At 46.6% G+C, this 27,161-nt stretch overlaps 1 protein-coding gene across 3 annotated transcripts in view; it reads right to left on the reverse strand.

Annotated features, from left to right (window-relative positions):
• Positions 1 to 9,108: 9,108 nt before the first annotated feature.
• IL17RD (interleukin 17 receptor D) overlaps positions 9,109 to 27,161 on the reverse strand; it is a 68,267-nt gene continuing 50,214 nt past the window's right edge. Inside the window, exons 6-13 of one of the 3 annotated variants that reach the window (XM_073901409.1) lie at positions 26,050 to 26,094; positions 25,805 to 25,956; positions 24,274 to 24,339; positions 22,514 to 22,568; positions 21,573 to 21,683; positions 20,599 to 20,762; positions 16,662 to 17,598; positions 9,109 to 15,922 (exon numbers count right to left, since the gene is read on the reverse strand). In XM_073901409.1, the coding sequence (XP_073757510.1) occupies positions 15,810 to 15,922; positions 16,662 to 17,598; positions 20,599 to 20,762; positions 21,573 to 21,683; positions 22,514 to 22,568; positions 24,274 to 24,339; positions 25,805 to 25,956; positions 26,050 to 26,094 (1,643 nt within the window). In that variant the 3' untranslated portion in view covers positions 9,109 to 15,809. Of the gene's footprint in view, positions 15,923 to 16,661; positions 17,599 to 20,598; positions 20,784 to 21,572; positions 21,684 to 22,513; positions 22,569 to 24,273; positions 24,340 to 25,804; positions 26,095 to 27,161 lie in introns of all 3 variants that reach the window. The other 2 variants (XM_025885586.2, XM_073901408.1) reach the window with 2 other exon arrangements.

The following is a 27,161-nucleotide window of genomic DNA, read 5'->3' on the forward strand; positions in this document are numbered from 1 at the left end:
CCCAAGCCTCGCTTTCCTGGACGGTGCGGGTGAAAATGAGGACGAGCCGCAAGCTGTGCGAATCCCCGCGCGCGCAGAAAAGCCTCAGGAATCGCGGGTTTGGGAGCATACGCGCAGCCTGAGAAAGCAGCCGCCTCCAGTGGCCTGGGTCATCCTGCGGAAAGAAACATGCGAATCCAAATAAAACTGTTTTCATTCATTCAACAGATAAACGCTTACGGTCCTCAGGACCTCATACAACCAGAAATAAAGAATGCCCTACACTGTATGGCTCTTATGAAAGTATAAACCATGACGGTAAAAATGGAAAACTCATTTGTAGTTGCTTTCATAGTGTCAGGTGTGCTATTATTTTTTTTTAGGATTTTATTTATTTATTTATTTGAGAGAGAGAGAAGCACACTTCCCGCTGAGCAAGGAGCCCTACCCGGAGCTCCATCTAGGACCCTGAGATCATGCTCTCAGCCAAAGGTAGACGCTAAACCGACTGAGCCACCCAGGAACCCCTGGGTGTGCGTTTTAAGTGTTTGATCTACTTTTAACACTCACAGCAGCCTTGTGAGGTGTAGGAGTTGTGCGGGCCCACTTCCCAGATGAAGAAACTGAAGCCTGGAAAAGTGAAGCCGGCCCCGAGGTCAGAGGAAAGAGAATCAGCCCAAGAATTATGGCTCCTGCCAGGCTGATCCTCCAGTAAGTGGCAAGAGCAGCCTGAGGGGACCTCCTCAGTCTCTAACCACCACCCCCGCATTCACAGGAAGAGGGGGCTGTTGAGGGCTCCTTGGGAGGCACCTGTCCTGACAGCAGCCTCTGGGAAGCAGACCTCCCAGCCCATGACTGGCAGGAGGTGTTCAGAACTGATCTGACAAAGCTGAGACTCTTCATTGCAACTCCTGTGTCTGCCAGCACACGACTCCTAGTTCTGGGTGGCCTCTTCCTGGCCTGCATCCTGCCTTTTGGGCCAGAAACGAAGCGTCTTGAGCAAACCAGCTTTCATTTCAACAGCTGCAACTTCATTCCACTACAACTTGAAGGGGACTCCTTGACCTCAAACCCAGGGCCTCGTGACCCACACATTTCTTGTTCAAGGAACACAGACCCTATGCAGTACTCTGTTTCTGAGAGCAAAACCTATATCCAGACCCCTAGTCCTCAGCCTTTCCCCAAAACCTCTTTTGCTGGCCTCTCCCCTACCCCCTCCACACTAGAGAAGATCCCTATTCCTACCAGCTATATTAAGTATTAATATTAAGTAATAATAAAGAACTTCCACTCCCCCCATGAACCCAGAGCTCAGCAGGGGCTTCAGACCCACAAGTCAACACCTGGTGTTCTATCCAGGCAACACTGTCAGAGATAAAAGTTTTGTTTCCATTAGATTCCATTCAAAAACGATTTGAGCATCTGCTACATGCTATATACACTGTGCTGGGCTCTGGGGAATAGTTGTGAATCTCGGTAAGACACACAGTCCCTGACCCTGTGGCGCTCACAGCTGATGCAGGAACAGTCAGACCCCTCACTGGGCAGTTAGGGAGCGGGATGTGTAGAGAGATACACCTGGGGAGGCGCTGGCCCTAATTCAGGCAGAGAGAATTCCTGGGGAAGTGGGCTTCAGCTGAGCCCTGACCAGGCAGGGAAACCAGGCAGGGGGTGGGGGAGAACAGGCGATGCAGAAGCCCAGAGGTGGGAGAGCACAGGGCCCACTTCTGTGGAAGTCTATGGAGAGGAACAGGTGGGGAAGAACAAGACTAGAGAGGCCTCGGTGGCCAGGGTGTGACACCAGACCTTGACCATTGAAGGGTTCAGGCAGAGGTGATGGGACCCCACTGCTGCTGAGTGAGGAGCGGATGTAGCAGGGGAAGGTCTCCTGAACACAGCAAAGGCACTGTGCATTATTATCCTCACTAAACTCTTTGACTTCCTGTTTTATACTTCAAGGTTGCCAGAAATGAGAACAGACCTGCAAGTAGGATATGTAGACTAAAACAAATCAATGTCATCCCACAAGGGTTTATAGGCGGCAGCCGTCCCCTCCCACGCACACCATGCTTGGCCCTGTGGAGAGGGTGCAGGGGAAAGGACCTGGCTCCTGTACTCACTTGAGGAGTCTTTTGGGGGAACAGAAGATACACGCAAAGGGAGTCCTTTGGTGTGGGGGTGGAATGGGGAAGGAATGGCAAGAAACGTGTGTTTCTATCCACCCAGTTTGGAAACTGGCAGAAAGGCCAGAAGACATTGATGATGAGCCAGTTTTTCTCCTTGAAGCAGTTCAGGAGGGCCTGTTCTTGAATTCAGCCCCATCTCCTCTAACTCTGCAAGACAGGATGGAATGGGGCCAGGGCAGTCACCTCACTATATCTTCAACTGGGAAAGCCTGGTATCGGCAAGAGGCCCCCACATGGCCTGCAGCAGGGGGCCCCGGCGAGGCGCTGGGTGGCACAGTTGGGGAAAGTGACCGCGTGCGGAGGCACCACGGAGGACGAGAGCGAGGATGAGACACCCCCCACCCCGGCATCCCAGCGCCCGCCCAGTACCATGAGCACGGACTGTCGTGTGTGACCGGACGGTGAAAACACTCTGATGATGTCATGGCACTTATCATAAAACAAGGTAGAGGGAAGCCTGGCTGGCTCAGTCAGAAGAGCAAGCGACCCGATCTCAGCGTGAATTCGAGCCCCACATTGGGCGTAGAGATTCCTAAAAATAAATAAATAAAACTTTTAAAAACTGTAGAAAATATTGACAGGTTTAAAGAATAGCATAACACTCACCCACAAGCACACCACCTAGCGATAACCGCTGTTGATTTGTGTCCTTCATTTTTCCCTCAACCTACTGTGAGTCTTTTTCCTTTGTCACGAAGTATTCTTCCACAACATGATTGGTAAGGGCCACTTGTATGAATGTGCCTTCTTCTTATAATCGGTCTGACTGATACTTGGTCTGCTCCCCATTTCTCAGTATCCAGGATAAATAATGCTTGGCAATGAAAACCTGTGCACAGTAAATTTTGGCACACATTTCTGGTTATTTCCTAAAGATAAACGTGGAAGTGGGTTTACGGGGAAAGGCGTTCAACTCTTCTGCATGCAGCACCTTACGGACACATAGAGATCCCTTTTGGAAGGTGTGGAGCACCCAGCTGATGAAGCAACACTCACCTGGTGCAGTCCTCACCCAGGGGATGGGGATGCCCGTGCGAGGATTAAGGTGTTGGTCTTACTGTTTGGACCTAAGCAATGCTCTGCAAGTGGCCAATAAAATGTTTCTTTGAAAACAGACCCTTTCTGTTCTCATAATCTGGGTTAGAAGAAAACCTGAGAAGCAAGCCTGAGCAGTGGAGTGGAAAGACAGAGAGGGGCCAAGTTCAAATCTAACCTGGGCCCTGCCCCGATGTAGGATTCCAAAGTCGCACCAGGAGGATGTGATGTAGTCAGGCAACAGCACGGTGCTTGGCAGAGTCGCAGGCACCCAACCCACAGGGGTGATTCTTTTTTTTTTTTTTAAGATTTTATTTATTTATTTGACAGAGAGAGACACAGTGAGAGAGGGAACACAAGCAGGGGGAGTGGGAGAGGGAGAAGCAGGTTCCCCGCTGAGCAGGGAGCCCGATGTGGGGCTCGATCCCAGGACCCTGGGATCACGACCTGATCCGAAGGCAGATGCTTAACGATCGAGTCACCCAGGCGCCCCAGGGTGATTCTAATATATGCCATGTCACCGACCAACCCTGTGTCTACAGGAATCTAGGACCGACAGGCAATGAAACCCTGAGATAATGCAAGTCATTCGAGGGGCTCCCAGCCCTGGGGATCATGGTAAATGACCAGGCACCTTACCTCAATTTGCAAAGTAAGGAATAGATGCGGTTTACTCCTCCAGGAAACCTTTTAAAATTTACTAGTGGGCTGTGGGCTTACTTACTCTTGATGACATCAGAGACAAATATTAACAGTTTTGAGCACCTGCCATGTGCCAGGCACCAGGCTATGCCCTCTACCTGCTTTATCCTCATAAGGCAGATGTATTTTTACCCACATCCAACAGGTGAGGAAATTGAGGACCAGGAAGATGAAGTGCCTTGCCCCAGTGACTGCTGAGTGGTAGGGCTGGGATCCCAAGCTGGTTCAAGAAGTAGAATCTGAGTGAGCACTGTGAATTGTGCAAGACTGTTGAATCACAGATCTGTACCTCTGAAACAAATAATGCGATATATGTTAAGAAAAAAAAAAGAAGATAGCAGGAGGGAAAGAATGAAGGGGGGAAATCGGAGGGGGGAGACGAACCATGAGAGATGATGGACTCTGAAAAACAAACTGAGGGTTCTAGAGGGGAGGGGGGTGGGAGGATGGGTTAGCCTGGTGATGGGTATTAAAGAGGGCACGTTCTGCATGGAGCACTGGGTGTTATGCACAAACAATGCATCATGGAACACTACATCAAAAACTAATGATGTAATGTATGGCGATTAACATAACAATAAAAATTTTTTAAAAATTAAAAAAAGAAGTAGAATCTGAGCCCAGCCCCAAAGGAAGGACTCTGTAAGTGACACAGCCGTCCCTCAAGGAGCAGCCATTCTTGTGGGCAAGAGGGCCCATCACATAATCACACAAGCTGAGCTAAGTTCTCCTCAAGGCATGTGTCAGGACCTAGACCAGAGTGGACTGTGGGGTGGAGGACAGTCAGGGAAGGTTTGACAGCCAAGGAGGGATGAAGACAGGGAGAGAGTGTGTTTCAGGCAGAACAAATAATGTATGCAAAGGCTCCAAGGCAGGAACACACGAGTGAGGAATCTCAAAAAATTCTGGTATGGCCATAGAGAAGTAGGGGAAGAGGTTGGCAAGGGGCCCGGTCAGAACATCAAGGTTCACTTCCAGGGCTACTGGCAGTTTCAAGCAGGGAGTGACATCTAATCAAGTAGGCATCTGTCATGGAGATCACTGCCACCTGCTTTTCAGAACGAAGGCCTCCTATGTCTATAGGAATTCACATTGGTTATTTAGCCCATCAGCCACCCAGCCAGGGCCGAGGGAGACATTTAGGGATCCCTTTTTATTTTATTTTTTTAAGATTTTATTTATTTGACAGAGAGAGAGAGAGAGAGAACAAGTAGGCAGAGAGGCAGGCAGAGGGAGAGGGAGAAGCAATCTCCCCGCTGAGCAGCGAGCCCGATGCGGGGCTCAGTCCCAGGACCCTGGGATCATGACCTGAGCCAAAGGCAGCCGCCCAACCGACTGAGCCACCCAGGCACCCCGAGGGGATCTCTTTTTAGAGCTGCACCCCCTTAACCTGCCCCAGGTGACCACATCCCCACAGGCAGAGGGGCTTACCGCATGCTAGGCTCTGTACCCAAACTCCGCCTGGCCTCACATTCAGCCCTGTGAGGTATTGACCAATGACCTGTCTTCCAGATGTGGGAACTAAGTCCTAACCAAGTCAAGTCACCTGCCAGGGTCACACAGATCTAAGTTCAGGGTGCCTGAGACCAAAGCCCCATTTTATTCACAATGATAAAAAAAATTAATACTCTTGCCAATGAGAGTGCACAATTATACACACATGTGCAGGGTCGTTAAGTCTATCTAACTTCAGGTTCACAAACCAGAGGCAGGACCGGCCTGTTTGCATTCTGCGGCCGGGGAGTGCTTGCCTTTCTTTGCTGTGAGTCCTCCGTGGCCGGCCTTGCCCAGACTGGTGGGAAGCATCTATGGTTTGTCTGAAAGCTGACACCTGCTCACTACCTGGAATGTCTCTGACCCAGAGCAGGAATCCCCAGGCAGGACCAACCAGCCTGGAGGACCACTTCTCTTCTCCACCCCCTTCAACTTCTAAAAAGCTGAGAATTCCCCTAAGCTATTACCGATAGTTAGAGAAACAATCCCAGCTTTTGTTCACATCTTGAGTAGGGCGTGTCCGTCTGCCTGGCACGGGCTCCTTGAAGCAGCAAGTCTAGAAAAATGTGTCTTTATTGGGGCTGACAGGTGACCAAGAGAAAAGGAGCCTGGTGAATGGAACATGAGCAGATCTCAGAGACCAGTCAGCCGACACAGGCTACATACGTTCAACTACCAAGAACCCCACCCAGCATTACTGTCTTCATTTAATTTTGCCGGGAGCACCTTCCCCTCCCCAACTGCCAACCCATCCTTCCTGAACCAACACCTCAACAGCCAGGCATGGATCCATTCTCTTCTCTTAGGGGATAAGATGCTTAATCTTAGCACCTGACAAAGTCCCTGGGCTGAAGCTCCTATGAGCAGGGAACTGTCTCCCGCCCATCTCATTCTGACCCCCACAGAACCCAAGTCTTCCTTTTCCACAGAATGATTACTAAGTCACTATTTACCAAGTGCCAGGCACTTGCCAAGCACGGCCATGGGTGCTTTATAGACCCCATCTCATTTGATCCTCACAATAACCTCCATGCAGTCGGTATTAGTCCTGTCTTGCCGATGAACAAACAGGCTCAGAGCAATTGGGTGTCTTGCCGACACTCCCATATATACAATGAGGTGGACTCAGGAGGGAAGGGATCATGTTTGCATCTTACCCATTACTGTATTCCCACTACATACTTTAGACTCTGAGATGTTGTAAGAGGGTTGTGTCATCTATAAATGTGAAAACTGGTGCAACATCCCCCCCAGAAAGAGGCTAGGGAGCCAAGCTCACTGATCTGGCATTACTTTCCATTAATCCCAAAGACCCTATTTGAATTTTGTTTCATTGCAAAAGGCCTTACCTCATGTTTGTGTCCTTCTCTCCTTCACTGCACCCTCCACCTACTACTCTATTCTGGGACCACTTCTGATTTTGTTCCTGTGAACAGTGAGGACAGGGTATGCTGGAGGTAGGGGCGGGAAACAGACATTTATTGAAGACCCACTGATGCCCAGGACAGCAAAGATGTATTTTTACATCTCCCTCCTCCATCTGCTTAGCTTATTGCCAGTAGTCCCTTATTCAACTAAAGCAAATGAAATTCTCCTAATTAAAGCCTGCAAGGGAAGCTGGTCTTTGCTACATTTAAAGTTTGCATTTCTAAAACAAAGTAAAACCAGTGGCGAGGCCACACAGATGTTGGCAATTATAAGAACCCCAAACAGGAGTGCCTGGCTCAATCCGTAGAGCATGTGACTCTGGATAGTGGGGCCATGAGTTTGAGCCCCATGTTGGGTGTAAAGATTACTTTTTTAAAAAACTGAAAGAAAAAGAAAATGAAGCAGGTGTAAAAACAGACTGTTTTCTACCAGTGTGGTAAAAATTAGGGTTTCTCTGCTGTCCAAAAAGGAATCTCCCCCAACCCCACTAATAGGAAAGAAAATACTTACTCCAGCATCTGCCTAATCTTCCAATTGAGTCTCTCCAGATCTGTTTGCTTAAGCTGTGTAACAGACTCTCAATATTTAGATAAGGGAACCAAGTCACCAAAACTTGCTACCCCAGGTCTTTTCTTCATCCTATAAACTATATTGAGGTGTATTGGTTAAGAATGAAGATGCTTCAATCAGACAAATGAATGTCTGTGCTGCTGATTCCTTGCTTGTGCTCTTGGCAAAGCTACCTGATTTCTAGGCCTCAGACTCTCAAAAATTGGGGTGCTAATAGTACCTTGCGTGTTGGGTTGTGGTGAGGAAAGAACCAAAAAGCACTCAGAGCAGGAGCGAGAATCCCGTGGTTGTCCTCACTTCCTTTCTTCCACCCACCCAAGGTTATGGGAAAGCTCTCTATTGCCTTTGACCACATGGACACTTTCAAGTCCACCCCTACCTACCTGGACAGCCAGACCTTTACCAAGGGGACATGTGAGCAGCCTAGGCAGGGCTTTGCTGCGGCTTCTATCCCAGCTCTGCTACTATCGAGCTGTGAGATCAGGAGTAAGACAGAGCCTCTCTGAGCCTCAGTGTCCTCATCTGTAAAATGGGGACAGTAAGATTAGCCACATAGCAGAGTAACTGATAAAAGTAAATGGGACAATGGCATGTAAAGCACTGGGCACTCAAAGGTTGGCTCTTAAAAATATGGAGAAATGGCAGAGAGCACAGGAAAGAAAGAAATGGGCAAACCATGCAGTCTCCTGAGTGAATATGAACAGGAAAATGACGGTTATGCCAAAGATTGGAGGCAAGAACATGACAGAATTTCCTCCTCTTGGCAACCAGCAGTGCTTCACTCGGAGCTGTTTTTTAACCACTCCGGGGTGGGGTGGGGGGTGGAGGACAAGCAAACAGGGAAAACCCAATGCTCCCAAGACCCAGCACTTCCACCACGGTCTTTCCAGGCAATGGCTAGGAGGCTTGTATTCTGTGTCCTTCCTATTTCTTACCACTCGTTGTCCCCTCCTGGGACCCTGTCATTTTCGGAGCACCAACTATGTGCCAGTAAGCACTTCACATTCACCACCCTGTTCCATTCACCACCCCGTGAGGGAGCGCCTTCGACTGGCCCATTCTAGAGATGAGAAACTGAGGCCCAGAAGTGCAGCCACAGGGTCACAGTGGCAGAAGCAGAGCTGAGAATGGACCTCAAGACATGAACTCACAGAGCAGGGGCACACAGGAGGTGAGAGAATGTCTATCAGAAGAATGAGAAGGCACTTTAATTGGATGGCAGGGCATTCGTGGCTCCCACTCCTTTTCAAAAATTTTTTAAGATTTATTTATTTTAGAGAGAGAGAGAGCAGGGGGAGGGCAGAGGGAGCAGCAGACTCCCCGCTGAGCAGGGAGCCCGACAGAGAGCTCCATCCTGGAACCCCAGGATCATGACCTGAGCCGAAACCAAGAGTCAGAAGCTCAGTGGACTGAGCCACCCCGGCGCCCTTCTTTTCAAATTTCTGAAAAGAAGGTCCATTTGTTCTGACAGTCGACTTTCTCCTTGACATGAATATCCCTGTTCCTGACCCCACACAGGCAATACACAACTGCCCGCCGGAGGGCAAGGCAAATGGTCAAGGCAGCAGGTTTCCCGAGCAAGACGTACTGGCGGCCCTCGCCTCCTCACCCTGGATCTCTCTTCTTCTCAGAGGCAGAGCCCTCAGAAAGCTGTGCCAGGCACCCAGCTCCTCAGCAAACAGGAAAGATGATGCAGACTAATGAACCACTGCGATCTTAAAACATTTTATTTGGTGCAGAAATTCTAAGGTACAAAAACAACATTTTGCAGATGTCAGCTGTGACCTACTGTCACCTATTTACAGTTATGTACAAATCAAATAAGACATCGTTTTCAATGTAAAAATACAGCACACTGCTACAGTCTGTCAGTGCTCACTATTCCTCCAAACCCCACCAAGGACAATCTTAAAGATGAAACAAAGACAATGACAACAATCACCATGTTCACGTTCCACAGGCTTCCCCCCCACACACACACCCAGAATGTAGTAACAGGGAGCTTCTGTAGTTAAAAAAAAAAAAGAAAAGAAAGAAAATAGAAGTTACCTACCCTCTAAATGAACACATGTGGTTTTTACAAAAATTTTTGCTCTGTCCAGACTCACCATGTTTTTTCTTGAGGAAAAAAACAAAACTTTTAAATAACAGTTACAGGTTTGTGTGACACGATAATTTTTTTGTCTTACGGATGGAGAAGCCAACTTTGTCCCCATCGTGTACAAACAGAAGAATGCTTCTTTGAATCTTCTCGACTGAAATTTTATTTGACATAAACATCAGATATGATCATAATTGGATTGCTTTTGTCAGACTTCTGATTGTGCAAACACAGTGCTGAGTCAATTCAGAGTCATGGCCCCAGCCCTTCAGAACCCAGGAAAGCTCCTGGGGGAGTCTGCGGTCCCAGCCGAATTTCAGGGAGGAACCAAAGAACAGGAGGGGAGGCAACTGGCCAAAATTGCCAAGAGGTCCTCCCTCACTCTCTTTGCAAATTAGCCCTTAGCAACTGCTCTCGATCCTGCCAGTGGTTAAACTAATATTGTGAGTCACGAATTAAAGGTGATGTCTAGAGATATGTAAAAATAGAATCTATAATTGGGAGGGCGGGGGAGCTGCCACTCAGAAGGTGAGAGTTGGTCTTGAAGAAGCTCAGGAATGGCATTAAACACATCAGGAATAAGTACCAAGTGACTGACCACAAGAGGGGGAGGAAAACATAACAGGCTATTGCTGGGCAGGGCAGGGGTGGGGGACCGGATGTGGCGATCAAGTAATCCTCAAAATGAATACAGGCAATATACCACTTTCTAAAAGTGCCACTATAGTTTTAAGCAGTAAGAGAAGCCAGGCACGTGAGGATTTCCCTGTAATCCCCATCCTGAGCTTGGCCTTCACAAGGCACCAACGTGAGTAAGGCACCATGTTCTGTTTGCACAACCAAACTGAGCATGAAGCCGAGACACAGAATAGCAGTGAAAATTATCAAGCCCTTGCAAAACAAGAGCTATGAAGAATGGTTTAAGTAGGTGGGATTATTCACCACTGAAATAAAAACACCAGGGGGATGACTTCACTGCGGTTTTCAAATACACGGAAGGTAACCAGCTGTTCTTTTTCCACAATGTGCAGAACAAAAGAAGGCTGGTTTGAATTTCTGTAAGACGTACAAAGAACTATCTGATCAGCAGGGTAGGTTACTGAATTTCCCTCCCTGAAAATCCAGAATCCCATCCATAGCCATATGTCTGAAATAATTCAGGCTCAGCCCCGGCTGACACCAGCGGGGGGAAGACATGCTAGATAATCCAAACTTTCTCCCAGCTCCAAAACTCTGAAATTGGAATCCAAGCTATTGGTTTACAGTCAGACTTCCTTTTGTTTATTTCCACCCTGAGCCTGGAAAAGAGGTGAGACATAGAAAGGATGACCCAACACCCCACGAGGACTCCTAACTGATCTCTCAGTATCAGGAAAAGCTTTTCTCCGTATACTGTTTCACAGCTCCAAAACAGAGTCAATTCACAGATCATTTCAAACAGAAGACAATGCAAGTGGCCTGGCTCTAGTGGACACTCGGGGATTCCTTGCCCCATTCCCTACAATCCCTGCTTTTCTCATTAAGTCTTGGCTGAAGCTCAGAATTGCACATCATTTAAAAAATTATTAAGCCAAGAACTAAAACTATAAATACGTCCTGTAGGTTGTGCAGTTTAAATGAAAATTGTTCCAAGTGTTATGTTTTTTAAATTGGAGAACATAAATCTGATTTTTTTTTGTTTTTTAAGGTTTTATTTTTTTAAGTAATCTCTATACTCAATGTGGGGCTTGAACTTATAACCCCAAGATCAAGAGTCACACACTCTACCAACTGAGCTAGTCAGACGCCCCTTATAAATCTGATTTTGAAATTAGTAACTGGCTTGCCTTTCTCTTAAGGCACCATGAAGAGTAAATTTTATTTCAGTGGTAAATAATCCCACCTACTTAAACCATTCTTCATAGCTCTTGTTTTTGCAAGGGCTTGATTTCTTAGCTTTTTTTCTTCCTTTGTTTCTATGTATATTATCAATATACATTCACAATCATATCAGACTTCTTTGGGGAGCAAGGTGGGGAAAAAGCAATCCAGCCACCAGCTGCATTTAGCAAGATCATTTTCTGGTGATACCAGACAACTGTAATTACCATGAATGCTTTTCATTTCAAATCTTACAAGGCAAAAGTGGCAAACTGGCAGCTAGTGGGCCAAATCAGGCCCACTCATGTGTTCTGCTGAGCCTGAATTGAAAAAAAATTTAACTGCCAATACTTTAAAAAATTGTAATTTTTCATATAAAAATTCAGATTCTCGGGGTGCCTGGGTGGTTCAGTTGGGTTAAGCGTCCGACTCTTGATATCAGCTCAGGTCTTGATCTCAGGATCATGAGTTCAAGTCCCACATTGGGCTCCACGTTGGGTATGGAGCCTACTTAAAAAAAAAAAAAAATCCATACTCTAAGCTTCTCTTGAAAAATGGAAAAATCAGTAAACACTGCATGTCCACAACTGACTGGAAGAGCTGCCTTCCTACAGGTGGGACAGGAAGCACTTCAGTTTGCCACAGTCCCCACCAGGCCCTATGGTCTCTCTGACACAGAGAAGGCAGGTGGTTGCCATTTATCACCACACCTTATTTATCATTACTCCTGGCCTGTTGCACTGGCACCCCCTGCAGACACCTGCTATAAGAACAGCAGTCTTCACAAACAACAGAAAACAGAAAAGGCTAATAACCTTCACATTGGTATTGTCCACCTCTCTCCAATAAGGACACAAAGAATAATTCTCCCCTAAAAGAGCCAAATTAGTGCTGAGGCTATTGGGGATCGTGGGGTTTTCTTTAAGAGGAGGGTGTATCATTTCTTAGCATTTTTCTTCCTTTGTTTCTTTTAGAAGATGCTCAATTCTGAAAAAAGGGCAAGTTCTGAAAATCATGTAACTCCACACTTTTGGAGGGACAGTCTTCTTGTTTATCTGTGCGTAAGTCTGGGAACCTGAGATGAGGGGTTGGTTTAAAAAAAAAAAAGAAGAAAGAAAAAGACATTTGCAGCAATGAAGTAGCAAGACCGAACATGATATACAAACATACATGAACTTCAACTACTACACATTGATTCCAATGATGTCATAGTTGCTAAAGACATTTTTTGAACTTGTGCTCTGGGACTGTCTTCAGTTATTATTAATGTGTCAACCAAAGCCTGTCTCATGACTTTAAGGCCCCATCTCATTTTTGGCTCAAATGCTATTACCTAGCTGGTCACCCAACCCTGGGCCTGGACCTCAATGACTTCCGATTCTTTCTGGAGACCAATGTGCCTCAAAGGCCCAGGATTTGGCCCTCTGGAGGACACTCGGCCCCCATTGTGTGGCTGGGCTGGGTCTGTCCAGGTGGTTCTTGTTGCCTGGAGCCAACCTCTGGTAGAAAAGCACACCTTTACCTGGGCTTCCAGCTCCCTGATCCCTCCCCCTCTGCAAAGCTGACTATGTCCGATGCTAAGTCCTTTCTGTAGGGTACTGGTGAGTTAAGATGAACGACTAGCTCCCTACCTTCAACTCCCTTTCAAGACTTGCTTACCTGGTTCCTTGTACCTACCTCCGGTCTGCGGCCCAGAGGACACCAACTGTCTTAGCCACACAATCCTCTCATTCTCAGGATCATGGCTTTTCATGGAGACCATCCCTATATTCTAATTCTTGTAGCCCCAATTTCTAAAAGCCTGTGATTTGGCAGAACTTTTATCTGAATTCTGTCTTATCATTTCCCTTATCTGGGACAATGTCAGTCAAAGAATGCAGCTCTGCTTAAAACAGATGTTTTTGCCTTAATCTGCAAGGCAACTGTTCTCATTCCCTGCACGAGATGGAGAGGGAAGAAGAGAAGAAGGAGGAGGGGGAGGGGAGGGGGAGGGAGGGGGAGGGGAGGGGAGGGGTGAGGGAGGTGAAGGGGAGGGGAAGGAGAGAAACTAATAAGGCAAAACCACAAAGTTGGGACACCTCAACTTTGCCTGACTTAGGCATTCATACCATGGTTTTGCTACTTGGTATGTTAGAATCTGATTGTGTTGAACATAAACATTAGTACTTAAAAATAGGTATCCAAACCCTAAATCCAAACTAAAACTTGACCTGATTTTTGGTCTAGCACATTTTTTCCCTTGCATTTTCGTAAGAAGTAAGTTCATTTAGCAACCTCTCTGCCCACACTCATGGAGCTCAGCCAATGGCTCCCCCCCAACCCCCAGTCCTCCATGCTATGCCGGGGCTCGCTTTCTCACAGATGCCTCATTTTATGAGCAAAGCCGAATATCCTAAAAGTAGCTCCTAGCGGTTCCTTTGGAGCATGCACCATTTCTTGGCCTCAATCTCTCTGATAATGCTCCAAACGAATTTTAATGTTAGCAAGTTTGGACTGACCAATCTCCATTGCAGAACTTATCCTGATGGCGGAATGGCAGGACAGTCACATGGGGGCAGAAGCTCTGCACGTGTCCCAGATTCCACAGTGACATGGAACATCTCTTCTCCAACAAGATGCCTGGTTTCATGGGGGAGACAGTTCTGCAGCTCACTTGTCTCCCCTTCAGAGCAGCTGCAGGAAACTCGATGCCGGAGAACAGACAAGCACGTCCTTCTCCCAAGAAGCCGTCAGCTGCCTTTCCAGAACATGGCATTTGCATCAAAAATACACACACATCTCTTCTTTCCAGCAAGGCTGCAGGCCTTCCCTTCCCCACCTGCCAAGCATGTGCTTGGATGGAAAAGTCATGCCCCGTTCCACCTCCCACCCCTCCTTGAGATGTTCCTTAGTATCTCCCTTGATATTGGTCCTATCTGCTAAAGGAATAAAACCCAGGGTCCCCTGTGTGAGTGCTGAGTAAAAGCAGGGTGCCCAAATCCAAAGGCACCCATGAAAAAGGTGGAGAAGGATGCTCACAACCCCTCAAGGACATGGGGAGAAGGGTTTCCACAGGGAAGACCAAGGCATCATTACCCACACACCTAATAGACCAATAGGATTTGAACAACTGTTTTCCCTTTTGGAAACAGAAAATCTGTAGAAACATCATTCACAGAAACAAAATATTTACTTTTCCTTCTTAAAGCAAATTCTTTCTCCCTAAGCTCTTAATAGCTATTTTTGGTAGAAGAGAGCACAAGAGACAAATCTTAAACTGGGGAAGTACAACAGAAACACACAGTGAAACATGATTCACAGGCTGGGTTGTTGGGGGGTAGGGTGGGGGGAGAGTGCTTTAAGATTTAAGAATTCAATGACTTCAGGTCTCCTGTCTTCTTCAGATGCTATTAGAAGAGCACACTCAACTTTGTGACAGTTCTCTCCCTCTCACCTTCTTAAAATGAGACTTATTATTAGTCGAAAGCAGTTCAGCAAAGTAAGCAGCCGCCACCTGCATACATGGCCATATTTCAGTTGATCCTGGTCCCTAATATTCTGGACACAGCTTTCGATCAGAAGCCCACTGGAGCATGAACTCCAGCTTCCAGTAAGACAGCCCAGTTGGGTATTCGTCTTTTAAAAATAAACTTCCAGGCAGCAACATCTGAGATACTGCACAGTAAATGGAACCCAGGGAAACTTGGCAGGCAGATCTGGCCCCCACATGATGCCTACTCAGACCGAGAAGTGGTCCTGTGCTCTGAGTTTTGGTGCTTTCTGCACAATGACCAACCTATGTCAGAAAAAACTCAGTTTGGTCAGCCTGACCCCGCAGCCCCCACCTCAGGCAGCCAAGGTACCCCTAATACATAAAGACTCATTTTATGAAAGGTGGTCATATACTCAGTTCCCTTCTGGACCTTTGACTCGGAGCTTTTCTGACATCCATAGCACTGTAAATTCTACACCAAAACCAGACAAGAACATCATCCGTAACAACATGGATTCCAGATAGACTGGCACTTAATTTCTGTGGCTAGAATGGTACTAAAAGTGCTTCTCCCACAAAGCATTTCAAATCAAAGTAGCCAACAGCAAACAGGCAAAGTTTGCAGAGATAAATAAAATCTGAGTGATCAGTGCAGGTATGTTCCTGTTTCTCTGTGCATGTTTCCTCCCTACCTCCCCGAACTGGCTCTAATCCAAGGTCTGACCTAACGGGACAAGCTGCTGTCGGACCTTACGGATATGCCTTTCAGAGATATCCATATGATTTTAGAAAATTGGAGACTTTGCCAAGATAGCAGGTAGAGGGATGGGGCAAGGAGAGCAAGTACTGGCCCAAATTTCACTCCAAATATCCTTGTCGGAGACCTCAGCTCCAAGTGGACTGCACAACCAGAGAGAAGAGCTGGGGGACCAGAGAGAGGCAGCAGCTAAAGTGGCAATGCTTAGACTCTTCTTCCATTTTGTTACAAAGGGGCGACCACGTGGAGTTCACCAGTGTAGCTGCAGCAACCAGGTTCTGCTTTGCATGCCCCAGAGGCGAGGAGCTTGGAAGGGAAGGCAGGAGGATCCTCCTCACCTAAGGAAAGAAGACAGGGCAAAGCCACACATCATTGTACTTCACCTGGCCGGGGGCTCAGGCCAGAATGTGGCTGAATCTGGGTTTGGACCATGGGCTTTATGAGTGAGGCAAGCCCCCCAACCAACTCAAGACAGGGCAGTCTCATCCTGCTGACAGGTTCCCTTAGTTGAAGGTCAAGGCTTTGCATGCATGACTCCAGCTAGGCACAGGCACTGTAAGGAACAGCTCCAGATGGCATCCTGCTGGTGCTCCCCGGGGGGGGCCGGGCTCTCCAGAGGGCCCTCTCACTTGGCCTTGTGCTGAGTGAACTGTGATGGAGAAAACACTGTGCCCATCAACCCCAGGATCATTAAAAGATGTGGCTTTTAAAGCATTGGCATTGGTAAGGGGTGGCAAACACTACAAATCCCAACAAAGATACAGGTCCAGAGATGCTCATCCAGTACCTCTGGGGCAAGCTCTGTCTTGGTAGCCAGAGGCCTGTGGAGTTCAGGGGCCGGGCAGCTCACCCTAACTTAGCCTCAGTATTCCTACAGCTCACACATGTGAACATCCCCATTGCCTAGAATAAATTGATACTATCATTGGAGTCTTGGTACTTCCCATAAGCTTCATTGCCAATGAGTCCGCACCCAAATTAGAAAAACACTTGCATGGATTTGGGAATTAGGGACAAAGGCTGTGGCCTGTATCCGGAACCCAACCCAAAGGCACTGTCGGCTCCCACGCGCCTTACCCAGGCCGGAGGAGGACGACACGCTCTCTGTCAGCGAAGATGTTTCTGTCTGATCTGCCGAGAGTCCTTCCATTAGGGGCAGGGACAGCTCCGAGGAGGGCACTGACGAGTCGTAGATGCCCGAGTCCCGAGGCATGTCTGAGGGGCTGGCGGCTTTCCCGGGGTGCAGCAGCGGCCGCAGGACCGAGCCACCCCCCGGCCCGGGCCCCGCCTCCGCGTCTTGGTCCAGGCCCAAGTGCGGGCCCTCCGAGGGCGAGTCGGCCAGCGCCCCGGGGACCGCGGCCTCAGCCTTGAGGCAGAAATCGCCGTCGGGCCCTGGTTTGCACACGACATCATTTAACACCAAGCCCGAGTCAAACTTCTCCAGCACCGGCTCCCGGGAGTGGAGGGGGGGAGGACGGAGGGGGACGAGCTGCTTCTCAAACCAGTCGGGCTCCTCGTCGATAAACTGGTGCATGTTGCATATGGCGACGTAAAGGGACCGGCCGGACTTGCTGCGAAAGTAGTTCCTTCTGCTCACCTGTCCCGGGTACTGCCCCGGCTCCGGGAGGCCGTGGTCTCGGGAGTGCAGGTGGGAACAGAGCTGGGGAAGGTTGTCCATGAGCTTGTACTTGGTGCTCAGGTCCAGGATGCCGGGAACATCGCCCTCGCAGGAATAATCGAAGTAAACGGCGATGAACTTGCTGAGCTGGGCTGAGGAGCTCTGCTTGGCCTGGCGGAGCTTTTCAGCTATGGCGGACATGGCCACCAGGAAGAGCTCCCCTTTCCCCGAGCCCCGGCCGCTGCCCTTGTGCTTGCAGCTCTTCTTGTCCACAAAGTACTTCATGCCTTTGGAACACACCACGATGATGAACTGGGACTCGTGGATCTTCTGGATGACCCATTCTCTCTGCCCTTCTCTGCAGAGGCTGAAGTCCTCCCACAGGTCCAGAGCCACCTGGAAAGAGAACACAGACCTCATTCACCTACACAGCCTGGGGAGTCGGGTAACAAAAAACAAGAGGGTTACAAGAAGGTCCCATCATTTGTCCTTTAAGTATTATCAGCCTTGCTGCGTGCAGGCTCTGGGATGCTGGGATCTGGGACTAGCTAACATTCTGTGGGTGATAGTCACATGCCAGGTCCTCTGCATTGTGCCCTTGTTTCAGCCTAGTGTGGGGGCCATTCCTGCTCTCACCGTATGAGGGAAAAGATGGACACACAGAGCTTCTAGCAACCTGCCAAAGTCGCCTATCCCAAGTGAGGCCCTCAAGGGACTTTGAGTGTGCTAGTGAGCCCCTTGAATGGGCGCCCTGGGGTCGGTCTACGGTGGTAAGTGCAGCAGATCCTGAAGACAAAGCTGGAAGGTGATGATGGATGGGCCTGGGTGAGGGACCCCAAAGCAGGCAGAAAATGGGGCTGAGATCTGGATGTCAGAATTGCCCATGATGCTGGCTGACTCACATCCAGACAGCGTGATGGACAAAGAAGATCCCCTTGGCCACTCTCACAGCCCCAGGGTCAACTATGCTGTTTACCAGTCTGTCAATGGCCAGAGAGGAGGGTGGTAGACTGCAGTAACGCAGCCACTCTGGTTAGCTCACCTGTGAGTGACTGGCACCTCCCACCATGATTTCATAGCAATCTATGGGGGTCATATCCATATAAGACCTTTAACCCCAAAGAGGTTCCAGGAGCTGGGGGGAGGGGCACCAACAAAGGAAAGAAAACCAGGCATGCATGTGCCCCTCAGAGGGCTTCACCTTCTCAGATCATTTTCATCTGATTCTGCTGAAAACGTCTCTTGGCAGTTTTATCAGCCTCTTTCCTTCTGCAGTTCAAAAATGAATTCTCTGTGGCTACGCCTGAATGGGAGCCACAGTCTCTTACAGAAAAGGGGGTTCTGAAATAACTTTGTCTTCCTCTTTGGCTCTAAAGAAGGTCCCCAAGATCCACCCACTTGCCAAAAACAATCCTGAATCGTCTTATACTCCCTTAATTCTCACTAGCATTATACATTCTAAAGGCTAACTGGGAGTATATACCAAACATTTTTAAAATGTTTCTATCTTTGACCCAGCAATTCCATTTCCAGGCTTCTAGCTCTGAAAAATCATCAGAAATGAGGCAAAATTGAACTAATTGAAATAACTCAATTAGAATGAATTGGTATTATGGATCATGTGGTTATTTAAAATTGCATGGTGCAGCCACTCTGGAAAACAGTAAGGAGGTTCCTCAAAAAGTTAAAAATAGAACTACCCTACGATCCAGCAATTGAACTACTAGGTATTTACCCAAAGAATACAAAAATACTAATTTAAAGGCTGATGTTTATAGCAGCATTATCAACAATAGCCAAATTATGGGAAGAGTCCAAATGTCCATCGACTGATGAATGGATAAAGATGCAGTGTGTATATAGATACAATGGAATATTATTCAGCTATAAAAAAGAATGAAATCTTGCCACTTGCAATGACATGGATGGAGCTAGAGTATTATGCTAAGCAAAATAAGTCAGTCAGAGAAAGACAAACACCATGTGATTTCACTCCTATTTGGAATTTAAGAAACAAAAATGATCCTAAGGGGTAACAAGGGAGAGGCAAACCAAGAAACAGATTCTTAACTCTAGAGAACAAACTGATGGCTACCAGAGGGAAGATGGATGCGGGGAAGGGGTGAAATACGGGATGGGGCTGAGGATTAAGGAGTGCACTCGTTGTGATGAGCATTGGGTGTTGTATGGAAGTGGTAAATCACTATATTGTACACCTGAAACTCATATTACACTGTATGTTAACTGACGGGCTTTAAATACAAACTTTAAAAAATAAAATTGCAGTTTACATAGAACTTTCAATAGTATAAAAAGTTATTAAATGAAAAGACAGAAAAAACATCCTAATCCACCCCAAATGCAAAACTGTATGCATGAGTTCATCGATGTAGAAAAAAACTGGGAAGGAAATATACCAAATACTAACTGTGCTTCCTCTTTCTCCAGGGTAAGATTACAGGCCATTTTTGGAGTCATCTTTTTCAGTTTCAAAAATTCCTACAGTAAGTACTATACTCATAATTGGAAGGCATTTTCCCCCTGAGGCTAGTTAGTTACAAAGCAGAGCACATGGGTCGTCTGAAGACTGTGGCACCAGCTAGAGGTTGCAGTTGGTTTTTCAGTACCCATTTGGATCTGCCTATCTCCCCAGCTTCATGTGTCAGCCTTGTAATTAGGCGTTATGGACACTAGGGGGCAGCCTTGCCACGTGGAGAGACTAAGAAACCTACCAGCCGCAGTATCAAAGCACAAATAACTTTCATAACAGTTATTGTACAGTTCTTGCAATGGTAAGAAACAGAGTATGCCTTCCATGAGAGCTTCAAACTTCCCTCTAAAATTAGCACTATGACATTATAGAAAAGCTACAGATTCATAGCTTAACTCAGGAAAACAGACAAGAAACTGGGAGCTGACCATTTGAGTCCTTGACACATTATTGTTCTCCCTTCTTAGCAAAACTCCTCCAAAGTATTGTCTAAACCCACTGCTTAATCTTCCATCCTCTCTTTGACCTGTCAACGTTCACCAAGATGTCTTGAGTGACCAACTTCCCCCTGTTCCTGTTCCATGTTCCCAGGATACATGCCATTCCCCTCCATGCAATTGCACGGTCTTCTTGATGTTTATCAAACTTCCTGCCAGGTAGGTGCCACGAAAGGCTTTTGAGCAGGAGTATGTCAGGGTTAGGACTAAGGGTTAGGAAACATTTAGTGCTGGTGATGGGCAGGACAGACTGAAGGAGGAGTGTGAGGCTGACCCCAATTTGGAAGGGAGCTAGGCACCAGAGGAGGGCAGGTGTCACCCAAGGAGGCCTGGAGGGAGGGAGAGATGCTGAGAGCATGGGGGCACATGTCCTGCCCAGGGAGAAAGAAGAGACTTCAGATCCCTCACCTCACAGCCACAGAAGTCCTGGAGGAAGTAGGCAAAACACCGGACGACGTTCATGTGATTCTGGCCATCTTTGCTGGAATAGCAGAGGAAGACCTTTGGCCTCGGCCGGAGCCTCTCCCTGGGGAGCGCCGTGGTGTACGAGGAGGACTCAGAACTCTCTTCATCTAAATGTGAATATATATTTTCTAAATTGGAAAAGAAGATAGGGTTGATGCCTACGAGCAATGCTTTGTCCTGTGCCTTAAGACTCGGGACCTAATGCCATCTTCAAGAAGCAACAGTTGATACTCCCAGTCCCCAGCCCCTGGGGTCCCCACTGGAAACAGGACAGCTGATTTCTCCAGTGGAGCAACAAATACCTCGGGTAAGCCAAGAAAACTGCCGGGACCACCCTGGTCAGCAGAGAGCACCCAGAAGCAGGTCTTGCAACCAAGTGTACCTACCAGACCCATTAAGCACTGTCAGAGCTCACCTTCTTTAAAAGAAAAAAAAAAAAAAAAGACAAAAAAACAAAAGAAAACCCTTTTATTGAGGTATAACTTACAAAGGTAAAATGCCTAAGTCTTAAGAGTAATCTCAGTAAGCTTTTATCTAAGTATATACCTATGTAACCATCACTCAGATCAAGATAGAAAACATTTCCAAGGTCCCCAAAAAGTTCCCTCCCAACACCTGCCTTTTATAAGTCATTAAGCCCTGCCTCTACCCTTACTCGTACTTTTAGACTTCATTTACGTTCTTGAATTGACTATCCTGAGTTTGGGAACAGAGTTATGGCTTCATGTTCACAGCTCCTGAGGCTAAAGGTCAAGTATCTGAATGGTAGGAACTACAGGACCTATGTGGTCTCCCAGATGCCCATTTGGTTGGGGGCCAGGGTGGGGCGGTGGTACCAAGGGCCCAAGGACTCCCAGGCTCCCTCGGTTGGCCGATGTCTTGCCAACCTGGGGGGGACACACCACACAAAGAGATACCTTGCTGTTTCTTGCGGCACATCACAGTGAAGAGGGTTGCAAGGGCCGAGATGACCACCAGTGGCACAGTGATGGCGACAGCCCTAATGGGCCCCGCCCACGGGGAATGCGCTGGGAAGTGTCAAAGACAAGGCTTGAAACAAGCAGCACAAGTTCGAGGAGAATTCTTCCCCCCCCCTTTTTTTTGTTTTTAAAGATTTTTTATTTTTAAGTAATCTCTACACCCAATGTGGGGCTTGAGCTCACAACTCCAAGGTCAAGATTCCCACACTCTACCGACTGAGCCAGCCAGGTGCCCCTCTTTTCCTCTCTTTAAACATAAGCTGTGTAACAGGTTTTGGGAGCCCTGACCACATTTCTCTAGTTAGTACTGGTCCGGTGATTATAAAAGGACTCTTTTTAAAGAGTTGTAGAATACTATTCAAAAGTTAGAGTTGCTGGGACAGTAAATACTTGTGAGTGAGAATTTGGCCCTAGGAAACCTTGCCTCCCACCACTTTTCTTCCAAGGACAAGTGACTATTTAGTTCCAGCTACACAGACACACACCAACCACAGTGGCCTCTGTGTTCTAGGCATCGACGTTAGGATGGAAGGAAAGTCAGCTTTGATGGAACATCTTTTTTTTAGAAGAGTGAGGTGTGGGGGTGCGCAGAGGGAAGAGAGACAGAGAGAACCTTAAGCAGACTCCCTGTGCTCAGCATGAAACCCAACACAGGGCTCAGTCTCACAACACTGAGGTCATGACTGGAGCCAAAGTCAAGAGTCAGACGCTCAGCCGACTAAGCCACCCAGGCACCCCTGATGGAACATCCTTTAAAAGAGAGGAACTCAAATGCTGTGTTTTGATTTTGTAAACTATGAAGTACAGAATGTATCAAGTAACGTGGTCTACTGTAGTCCAGAGCCAACATTTCACACAGGAAAAAAAAAAAATCATACCTGGTTTTAAGGCATAATGCATCACTTTTCTTGTTGTATTAGTGTCATCCACCAGCTGCAAAACAGAGGATGCTGTATCATTATTTTTTTTTAAGTGATAACATCTCAACAGATTTCATTCATTTTTCTATCTGTGGACAGTGGGGGGCAGGAGAAAGGAGAGCTGCTGCCTATGATCATTCATGAGCTGAGACCTGACATTAAATCAGATAAATCTCTGCTGTACCGACACAAAACTCTCAACCTCATCACCTTCCATGAATCAAACGTTGTTCATTCATTGATGAATTCAGCTGGTGAGTTCCACATTCTAGCACTCTTCCGTTACAATGGCATCCTACCACTAATTTTACTGGGCTGCCATTAATGCTTTCAGAGCGTGTGTCTGTTCAAAAGCACATACTGCTATCAAATCATACAACCAGTGTTTCTCCCAAAATGTTAAGACACGTTGATTGTCTCTGAATAGCAGGGCTATGGACAAAATTTTTCATTTCCTTTTCGATTTTTCTTTTATCCCTTTTTTTGTAGTGTGTTTGATACTGGAAAAGGAATCTAAACTAAAAGAAGAAAAATATTATCATTTGCTTGCTTTCTTCAGTGGTATTTAGAACTTCATGTATACTGCTACAGAAAATGTCAGCAGAAACCTAGAGAAGTATAGGCAGATATAATGGGCAGAACTTTTCCTTTCTGTTTTACTAAAAGTTTTTAGGGACACCTGGGTGGCTCAGTCAGTTAAGTGTCTGCCTTCGGCTCAGGTCATGATCCCAGCGTTCTGGGATCGAGTCCTGAGTTGGGCTCCTTGCTCAGTGGGGAGCCTGCATCTCCCTCGGAATGCCTCTCTCTCTCTGACAAATAAATAAGTAAAATCTTTTAAAAAATAAAAATAAAAATTTATAAATCTAATTTTTTTAAAAACATATTTTTGTAGTATGACAGTGTCGGAGCCCAGGGCAGGTTGCTCCAGTAGGTACCACAATGGCCTACTGATAAATATTTTGTAATGAAGCTACTGGAGAAAGAAGTAGTGCAAGGAAACTCAGACCCTCCCTCTGTCCCCCTGAAAGCAGGAAATAGATCTCCCATATGACAAATACCCTCACTGTTCTGAGAAGTAAAAATGACATCCTTATTGTATGATAGGGACTTTAAAGTCGAGAAAACTGTAGAAACGAACCTTGTTACTTTTTCTAATTTATTATCTCAGCCTAAATTCCACTTAGAATTCCCTACTAATTAAAGCTCCCAAACATCTATTTTTCTTTATCCTGCCAATTCTTCACAAATTTATTATCTCTTTGTCCAAAAAGCGTAAGAACTGTGCCTGCCTTTGTCATTTCTTTGGGTTTCAATTTCATTATTGGGCCTCTGTGCACACTCAGTAAGAATCTGGTTTTTTTCACCCCTTAATCTGTCTCACGTCAATTTAATTCCTAAACCAGCTGGAAGAACCCAGGGAGGAAATAAGGAATTTCTTCCTCCCCTACAAAGGAATACTGTATAGAAATTCTAAATCATGGCTATGTGGACTATCTGGTTTCATAAAAATATTTATATGAAATACTTGAAATACTGAATGAGAAAAATCAAAGACTAATTACATATAAACTTTTTAAAAAGCATGTTAAGGGCCATGTAAAAATATAACTGCACACCCTCAATGGCTTGAAATTTTAGTGTTGTAAACAGTTGAAATTCTTCATGAACTAGATTCATTCTGTAGAATTAATAATAGGGCTTTCTTGAGTTATACATACCTCAATTATATAATCCCCAGGAGAAACATTTTGAAGGAGGCAGCTGGTTGTCTCTGTATTTTGCTCCTGCAAAGAAACAACACAACACTTTTAAAACTCACTTCTTGGATAAGGGTCATCCGGACCTCTCTTCCCCCAAAGCTGAAGGAGACTTGCCACCAGTTTTGACCATGTTCAGAATATATCAATTAGATCAGAAAGCAACCATATTTATCTGCTACACATGATCTGAACTTCACTCTGATAAAAAGGCCCAGGAAAGCCCAGGACCCCTGTCAGAGTCTATACTTAGTGGTGCCCTCAGCAGGACTATTTCATTTGCAGACAAAGAAACTAGTTAGAATACCCTTTATTTATTGAAAGGGTGAGAAAAGAAATTACCTGCCCATGTCTGTGCATATTTTATGTGCCGTAATTTTGACTTGAGGTCAATGACAGAGGTGAGAGCCTACAGGAAAGCAAAACTCAACAACATAGAAGCATGTCTAGGAAGATGCTAGGTTCTGCTCTCATGAGCAAAAACCTCTCTTGGTGCTTGCTGAGGCCATCTAGCTAGCAGTCCTGTGCACTTCCATAAATCCCCCTCTTGTTGACTGCCCTCAGTTTAAGAACTTGGTTGCTGAGTTTCTACTTTGGTCTATGTACAATCAGTAAGCCACTGAAATCCTAGTGGCTTAGCTCCTAGATGTGGTTTTTCCACTGACTAGCTGTGTGACCTTGAGCAAGCCAGGTGACCTCATGGAGCCTCGGGTCGCCCATCTGTAAAGTGGGGCGACAGCAGCCTCTGTTGCATAGAGTTGTAAGGATTCAGTGAGCATCAAGCTTGGTGACCGGCACACAGTGAGCACCCAATTAATGTTTAAAATAGAGCAGAATGAACTAGAAATACTTAATTCTTTTGGTTCCTTGGTAATACCTTTCCCAGGCTTCATCACCCTTGGGATAGCTGGGGTGTAGATAACTGGAAAGTGAGAGTTGTCCCTGAGACACAACATTCTGGAATGTCTACCAACTGCTGAGATAAAGCCTCATGTTCACAGGAACCTTCCAAATTCTGGGCCCAGGGGTCACTTTAAAACATGTCGTAGGGGCACCTGGGTGGCTCAGTCAGTTAAGCATCTGCCTTTGGCTTGGGTCATGATCTCAGGGTCCTGGGATGGAGGCTGCATTGGGCTCTCTGCTCAGTGGGTAGTCTGCTTCTCCCTCTCCCTCTGTGCTCTCTCAAAAAAAAAAATAAAATCTTTATTTTTTTTAAAAAAAGATTTTATTTATTTATTTGAGAGAAAGAATGAGAGAGAGAGAGCATGAGACTGGGGAGGGTCAGAGGGAGAAGCAGACTCCCCACTGAGTGGGGAGTCTGAGCGGGGAGTCTGATGCAGGACTCGATCCCGGGACTCCAGGATCATGACCTGAGCTGAAGGCAGTTGCTTAACCAACCAAGCAACCCAGGCACCCAAAAAAATAAAATCTTTAAAAAAACAAACCAAAACAAAAACATGTAGTATTCCTTAATGTACATATAGCAGCTCACCTGTTTACAGGTCTTTCTCTTGAAAGGCCCTTCGTGCTTGAGCTTATAGTGAAGATAGAAGAAACGGAAGCCAAAGGTGTGTGGCGCATGATCGAAGGACACCTGCATGTCCAAACCGTGCTGAGTGATGTTCAGGTTCCGAGGCTTCCAGACTGGGAGGAGGAAGGACCCGGAATGAGCACCCAGAGGCCACCCTGACACCACCATGCAGGCAAGACCTGATGGACGGGAACAGCTATACTTACAGGGCTTACAGGCCAGGTTGTCCGGCTGTAGCAACAGGTCACAGGCTATGAAGAAAGACACATATTTTTTACTTTTAGTACAGTTTGGCATTTTCCTTATCCAATAATTCAATAAAATACAAATACACGGTGCTGGGGAGTGTTGGGAAAAGTATAAAATGCATCAATTCAGCAATTCAGTATGGTGTAGTTAGATCTTAAGAAAATTTAAATTGTACAATATAAAAATATGAATGCGGTTCATTTTACGCCAAATAAATGGAACCAGTGTCAAGTCACCGAGACTCTTGAAGCTTGTCAAGCATGACAGAGGGGTTTCAAGGCCAGCAGCCAAGGGCAGCAGGACTGTGTTCAGGCTGCTACCACAGGGAAGCTCTGGTTTAGCCGTGAACAGAAATAAAGCCAGCCCCTTATCAATTGTACAGGGGTTTAGGCCCAAGAGAACTCTGGAGTGACGCTGGTAACTGTCTTGGGATTGTTGTAACCTTTGCTAGCAAATGCTCTGATGGAGTCTAAAAATGGCATGGAGACATCTACTAAGTAATAGCACCAAAGTCAACAGGGCTTTGAAGCAGGGCTTAAACATGATGCTAACACAATGAGGCCAAACAGCCAGTCCAGGATGCCATACTGCTCACCCAGGGAGAACCCTCTGGCAAATGTCCATCCAATGCCAAGAAAAGCAAAGGTGGCATCAAGATCACAGGGCACCGGGGCGCCTGGGTGGCTCAGTCGTTAAGTGTCTGCCTTCGGCTCGGGTCATGATCCCAGGGTCCTGGGATCTAGCCCCACATCAGGCTTCCTGCTCCACAGGAAGCCTGTTTCTCCCTCTCTCGCTCCCCCTGCTTGTGTTCCCTCTCTCGCTGTGTCCCTCTTTGTCAAATAAATAAATAAAATCTTTAAAAAAAAAAAAAAAAAGATCACAGGGCACCGAAATAGTGATAATCGCATCTCCCGCCTCTGCCTCACCCCCAAATAGACACATTGATTCTGATGGGAAAAATTAAATTACACTAGTTCTGATGAAGCCAAGCTTTTCATAAACGTATTTGAATCCTCTAATTGGTTATGTGTCAGGCATTGAGATGTTGTAAAATGCACCTAGTCTTCGC

The sequence above is a fragment of the Callorhinus ursinus genome, unplaced genomic scaffold, assembly GCF_003265705.2.
Source record: "Callorhinus ursinus isolate GAN/ISIS: 27379988/994484 unplaced genomic scaffold, GSC_fseal_2.0 scaffold15, whole genome shotgun sequence".
Classification (NCBI taxonomy): Eukaryota; Metazoa; Chordata; class Mammalia; order Carnivora; family Otariidae; genus Callorhinus; species Callorhinus ursinus.